The following is a 6,675-nucleotide window of genomic DNA, read 5'->3' as shown; positions in this document are numbered from 1 at the left end:
CCTGCGTCCGATGTGAAAGGACTTTTATGCTGCGCACTGTGACTCACAGCAATGGTCCTGGGTCAGCCCTGACTTTGTGTTAAACTAATCCTAAAGTAATGATGGTATTTCTAACCACTGATATACCACAACTTTATCCTTTCAACAGCTACTGAAAGTTAGGGGACCTAGCTGCTATCAGATATTTATATAGAGATCCTCCAGCTTCAAACTGTATCACCCTTCAAGGACCTGCAGTTCAAAAAAGCGCCCCTCCGACAGCCAAACCCATCTGTTCTCTGATTGGATTGTTACATTGGCCAATCAGATGAAAGGAAGAAAAATAGGGTCAAAATTCGTACTTGTAACTTGCAGGGTTTTTTTTGGCTAAGTCCACACACAAATCTTTGTTACGCACACACAAATTCTTTTTACACATACGAAACTGATTTACAAGTACAAAATATTTATGACCACATTTTGAGCCCATAACAACTTAACTGACTTCAAACTTGGATTACTTTCTGTTCAAGGGCCAAAAGTAACGAGTTTTTAAAAATGTTGTCTAGAAACAAATATCTGCATCTGAATATGTATGAAGCTGCAGGCAATCGACACATTTCTGTTGCTTTGTAACCAGAACGCTACTGACCAAGCAAGAGCTCAAGATATCAGGTGCTTGACGGGTCTTAGCTGTGTGTGCCTGCTGGTGACAGTGTCAAAAACTAGTTTATGAATTAAAATGACTTTTTAGTGCATGAAATAAAGTCACACTGTATGAACACATGTAAAAATGAAAATAGACAAACGTACTGTATTAAACCGTTTTATTGAACAGCGCCGTTCCTTCCTCTGACCAACATGATTCACATTCAGTAAGGCCACACACTCTGCTCAGCCAGCCACACTTTAGACTCAAAGCCAGGTGGTCACGCTTTAAAATCAGAGGCTGTCACATTTACACCAAAGAGATGATTTTTATTGAAATGTTCAACGTCTCACTTTGACAAATTGTCCTATTACTGGCTTGAGAACTGTTAGAATATTTAAATATTGACTGCAACAAAGCAGATTATACACATGACCACAACTTGTAATTCTTTTCATACATTTGTGTCTGAACCTCAAGTTACAGAAAAATAGCATCACAAAAAGCACATCTGCAGCCACGTGACAGCTGCTGGCCGATGGCATCATCAGTCTTTTAGGGTCATCAAACATATCGATGGACCGCCGAGTGCTTTAGTCTTACTGTACCCTCTCACCTCGAACTCTCCCAGAATGTGCACTGAAGTAAGGTTAATTACATTTGACAAAGCCTTGGAGGTCTTCCAGGAACTTGATGTACTCTTGATGCTCGATGGCCGTGCTCAGCTCCGTGAGCTCATCGGCGAAGGTGTTGTCGACCCCACGGTCAGCCAGGAAGTCCATCAGATGGTCATACAGGGCCTGAGAAACAGTACAAGAAAGTAAGCAACCTTGAACACAGCGTTGGTTTCAGTGACTGTTATAATTGAACCGTTGCTGTGTGTACTGCCTCGGCTCTCACCCAGTCCAAAGAGTCTGTGTTGAGGTTGTAGCTCGTCTCCTTCCACTCTGAATCTCCCTGTGGCTGAAAACTGACCTCTCGAATGGCAAAGATGTCGCTCTCCTCTTCTCCCTCACCGTGACTCATCTACAAAATACAAATTGTTCAGTATTGAGCACTGTACTGCTCCTACTGGCAATATTAGACATTCATTTTATTTGACTTTACCTCATCTTCAGGGAAATGGCAGTCGAACACCAGGGAATGTTTGGCAGCCTGCTTTGTCACTTCAACAACAAAGTTGGGTGTTGATACAATCTCCGGCTGCAAAAAGGGGGAAAAAGCTTAATACGTGAAACGTTAAGGTTAAAAACGTCAGTGTGTAAGGCAGGAGCCGCCTACGGCGCTGTGCAAGCGTTTAAGTGTTGTTAGGAAATGAGCAAATGGAGGAGGCGTCTATTGAAACGAGTGCAGACATGAAAACACAGTAAACTAATATGAAAACAGTGTAGAAGACAAACTTACGAGTTCATACAATTCTAATGAGCCTGAAAGTCAATATTCGTCTTTATTCTTCAACTCAGCTTTTGTTGCGTTTGACGAGCGCGCTAACAGAGATGTTTTCCATCTCTTGGACTAACAAAAGGCCATCTTCTCTAATATTAGCACTGCTGGCTGAAATGCAGCCTCCACTGTTTTACAGTCGGAGCCTGTTTTCCCTCTCCTGACCTTTTCTGTACGTACCGACTATGATTTGAAAGAAAACTCTCACATTTAGATTCCTCACTAATGTTCAACAGCTTCTTGAGAGCCAGCCTTTCACTTCATTTCTGATGAGGTCGCAGTAGATAAACGAACTTCTCTCGTGTTCTCTGTCAAATCTTTGCTGTATTTTTTCATCCATTTCTTAAGGACGCAGCTTTCAGACACTCTTCATCTGCTGTAGATAGTTTAGGGCAGGGGTGTCAAACTGCAGGCCTCGAGGGCCGGTGATCCAACACAGCTGATTTAAATGGCTAAATGACCTCCTCCACATGTCTTCAAGTTCTCCAGAGGCCTGGTAACGAACTAATCACTTGATGCAGGGTGATATCTAAGACCTGCAGGACACTGGCCCCCGAGGCCTGGAGTTGGACCCCCCTGGTTTAGGCCTATCACTTGTTGTCCAGTTTCCTCAGATGTTTTTAAAAGGCCATATTGCACAACATGCTGCAATGACAGCTCTTTGGGAATCATCTTGTTGTTGCAGAAATACAATGTTTAACCTGTCAAACTGCGTCCAACCATCGCTGGCGTGTTTTTCACAGTTTCTACTAAAGAAATGGGGATAAATGTTTTTGTGACAGGCTGCTAGCAACGAAGTGCTTAAAGATACAAGTTTAAGTTCTTTTCTAAATCGTCTGTTGTCTTTCGTAGGCGTCTTTGGTTATGTTTGAATGACACACAGGTCAGTGTTAAAAAGCTTAACCTCGTCAAACCACTGGCTGTGCCTCACCTCCTCTTCTGCTGATTTCTGCTGTGTCTGTTCCACTTCTTCCTCAAAGTTGGGAGGAATGCTGTTGTTGACGTTGAATGTGACCGTGACTCTGTGAAGAGCAGAAATACGGTGAGCTGGTCTGTCACGCCACGCTGCCCACACATTTTAGCAGACTTACTTTTCTCCAGAAACACTTCTTGTGAGTTTAGCCTCTGTGCCATTCATCTCCAGCTCCCATCCTCCAGACACCTTAGGAAGACTTTTGTTTTTCTGGATCTTCTTCTCTTCTTTGATTTCATCAGACAGGAAGTCGCCAAAAGCTTTGTCACCTGAACAAAGAGGTTATGGTTTCATCATGAGACGTGATGCAGTTTGTTTAAAGGTTTCATTTTGACAATTAAAATGACCATCGAGGCTGATTCTAACATTTTACACAACACACGGGTGCTGGTAAGACTGCTGGAAATGAAACATCTGCTTTGTGGCTGTCCAAAAACTTCTCGTTTGACACTACGAACAGTCCTACACGTGTCACGTGTGCTGAATGATCAAAGAGCCTTTTTCAGTGACAGCCACTAATCACAGTTTAAGGTGAAAGACTCCGGAGATGCTGATCTCAGTCTATAACGATCGTTAAACAATCTTTTTTTACCCCTTTAAATTGTAAAGGACGCGTTGATCCAAGCAGTCCAAGTTGCCGGATCCATCTAATGTTACGTTTATTGGCTGCCTGGCTTGTATAAAGCAGATTAAACCAAACGTCACCTTCTGTGTGCAGTCCTCCACAGCCACACGACACCGACGGACTCAACACCTTGGAGCTGAAGAGTTTGGGCCTGTATCCAGACGAGGCTCCGTTATTACTTAACATCCAGAGAGACCGGGTGAAGGGCCGAGTTATTGCCGGACTCGGAGAGCGCAGTGCCGGGTAGCTGAGGGGCAGAACTCGCGCTGCGGAGGTGCTGGCTGAAGAAAGGCGAGCAGCTGCTCCCACCGCACGGACGACTGACTTTAGCATGATTGTACAAAAACACCACGACCTGTCACGACAGAATCAATGCGCTCAGTGCCGCAGAGCTAACCGTGAACACCGGTTACCGACGCTGCTTCTAGAAGACGCCGACAGCACGTGTGGAAGGACACATTGACCCAGATACTCTTTGCGCCGGAAGTAATACTCTAAAAGCGAAAGACACGAAACAGCAATTTTAAATATTAAAAAACTACACCGAATACGACAAAAAGGACTATAACGGGAAAAATAAATAATAAATAAACTAATTAAAGTTATTTGGAAAAATTTCGTGTGTGTAGACGATTGTCTACACATCAGCGCCCCCTGCAGTTCAAAGCAGCGAGCGCAGAGGGCGCTGCAGCTTTTTACAGTGTGGCTACAAATCTAAAACCGCTGTGACACTAAAACAGAAACGCTTACAAATACATATGTAAGGAGATTAAGTGCAAAAATATCTGCGTGCAGGGGCGAGATTTAATAAGGCTTTGCTCCAGAGTTAAACCCCGTTTTGGCTTAAAAACTGTCAAGATTCAATAAAATAGTCCCAGCCTCAGTTCTGCTACTGAAAAGCTTGGAGGGGTTTGTTTCGATTGGTTTACCGTAGTGCATTTGTAGGAATTTCCCTTTTCAGTGTGTGTGTGCATACATGATCGACTGAGGTTCCTAAGGACGGGATTGCATCAGCCAAAGTAAAACAGACACTTCGCTGATCAGGTGCATCATGTGAATCCCTCCCGCCAGCAGATGGAGCTGCTTTCCAGTGTTTCAACAGCCCGCAGACAGCGTCTGTGAACCTGTCTTTGAACGGCAGCAGGGAGATCCTGTGTACTGAAGTGACTCAATGAACAGTCAAAGTCTTGAGACGCTTCTCATTTCCGTTTTGCTACTACAATGGGAAATAAGTCCATTGAAACATAAACGCAAATACATGAGGCAAAAACAGAGTTTGTGCACTTCTAATGAGCTTGAAAGTCCAAATATTTGGTATGAACACTTTATTCTTCATCACAGCCTAAACTCTCTTAGACAAGTCTTGCCATTTCTTTGAGTAGTCTTCAGGAAGAGTCGTCCGGGCTTCTTAACGGACATTCAAAGCTCTTCTTTGCATGTCGGCTGCTTCACTGCTTCAGCGATGGAGACGTCAGGCCACGACTGATGGTGCGCTGTTGCGTGCTTTTCTATCCAGGTCTACTTTTACTGCATTGGCAGAGTGTTTGTGACCAATATCATGCTAAAAAACAAACACACTACTCTTCTGATAGTATTGCATGGTGGGTCAAAATCATAACTCCATCATAGCACAAGAGCCCCTGGAGGAAATGTCATCTTTGGCATTTTCTGTTGATTCAAATAAAGAAATGGGAGCGAATGATATAGTAACACAGCGTCTAAAGATATGACAGGTTGTATGTGGAGACAACACTGGCTTCTCCCTCAAAGTTATGCAAAGTGTTGGCTGTTTAAGAGACTTGAATAATAATTAGACTGATGCCTAATGTTGAACACCTCAAAAACTGTCAGTGTGTATTTTTCAAAACGCCCCTGAAACTTGAAGCAGTCAAACATATTCCTGGATGGAGCAGAGCTTGAATTAGCTCCAGAATTTAAATATCTTGGGGTCATTCTAGACCCAACATTATCCTTCAAGAGTCACATAAAGTGTCCCAGGTACTTAAATGTAATAATCGAAATTTTAATCATATACGTAATAATTTAAATATGAATGTTGCAAAAACTTATTTTTACTCAGTGATCATCTCTCATATGGACTAGTGTTTGACGTCCTGGTCACTTGCTTGTCCAACAACACTTAAAACTATTGAAAACATTTATAAAAGAAGTTTAAAACTACTTGACAAAAAACCGACCTCCCACCACTGTCATGTGTTAAAAAAACAGAAATTACTGAACTTCAATAACTTAGTGAAACTTAAAAGAGTGAGTTTAATATATAAAGTCTTACACTCCTTTGCTCCACCACCACTAAAGCAGTTCATTAGGCATAAAGAAAGCTCAGACAGGACCACTCGAGCTACAATCTGAGGAGACGTGTTTATACCCCACAGACAGACAGCATTTGGGCAGAACGTCCTCTCTGTCCAGGAGGCCATCTGTGGAACAGTCTTCCTCAGCCCATTAGAGAATGCTCTACACTCAGTTTGTTTAAGGCAAAGGTTAAAAACTGGTTATGGACAAATCGTGTGTGTGATCATGTATGAGTTGTATAGTTTTAATGTTTTATTTGGGAACAGAATGGTGTGTATGTGTAAGTTTGGTGATGGAGTTTTTATTATGAATGAATGATGAATTTTTATGAATTATGTCTATTTTTTATGTTTAAGGACAACAGATGGAAATTAGCCCTTGGCTATAATCTGGTATGTTTACATTCATGTAATTTTTTTTTTACATTTATGTTCATTAACATGCACTGTCCTAAATAAATAAATAAATAAATTTAAAAAACCCAAAACGTTCCTTTGAAAATGGTCAGAACTGAAAATGAGTGAAAAAGCATCCAGCATCCAACGGAGAGCTTAGCCTGGAGAACTATTGCTCAAAAGCACTTAGGTCGTCTGCTTGGAAGCAAAATGTTTTTAAAAACGAGGTGGCTCAAGACTTTCGCACAGTGCTCAAACCATACTATGGCCATAACACAACAACACTAAACACATG

General features: G+C 42.2%; 1 protein-coding gene across 1 annotated transcript; it reads right to left on the bottom strand.

Annotated features, from left to right (window-relative positions):
- Positions 1–789: 789 nt before the first annotated feature.
- c1qbp (complement component 1, q subcomponent binding protein) lies at positions 790–4,167 on the bottom strand. Its single transcript, XM_005740334.2, has 6 exons — positions 3,750–4,167; positions 3,163–3,313; positions 3,003–3,093; positions 1,736–1,831; positions 1,529–1,654; positions 790–1,428 (listed from the first exon to the last, which is right to left on the bottom strand). The coding sequence occupies exons 1-6, from the start codon at positions 4,000–4,002 to the stop codon at positions 1,279–1,281; spliced, it is 867 nt and encodes a 288-aa protein (XP_005740391.1). The 5' UTR covers positions 4,003–4,167; the 3' UTR covers positions 790–1,278.
- Between the last annotated feature and the right edge of the window lie 2,508 nt (positions 4,168–6,675).

This window comes from Pundamilia nyererei, unplaced genomic scaffold (genome assembly GCF_000239375.1).
Source record: "Pundamilia nyererei isolate P.nyererei 1_Seehausen unplaced genomic scaffold, PunNye1.0 scaffold00099, whole genome shotgun sequence".
NCBI lineage: Eukaryota > Metazoa > Chordata > Actinopteri > Cichliformes > Cichlidae > Pundamilia > Pundamilia nyererei.
Note: the sequence above shows the minus strand (reverse complement) of the source record. Positions and strands in the feature narration are given on the sequence as shown.

What these genes read in the sequence shown, in the direction of transcription:
- c1qbp (XM_005740334.2), bottom strand. Translation starts at nt 4,002, where the DNA reads ATGCTAAAGTCAGTCGTCCGTGCGGTGGGAGCAGCTGCTCGCCTTTCT. An exon ending in AGAAGTGTTTCTGGAGAAAA is followed by an intron (nt 3,094 to 3,162) that starts GTAAGTCTGCTA and finishes TGCTCTTCACAG; the next exon opens with AGTCACGGTCACATTCAACG. An exon ending in ACACAGACTCTTTGGACTGG is followed by an intron (nt 1,429 to 1,528) that starts GTGAGAGCCGAG and finishes ACTGTTTCTCAG; the next exon opens with GCCCTGTATGACCATCTGAT.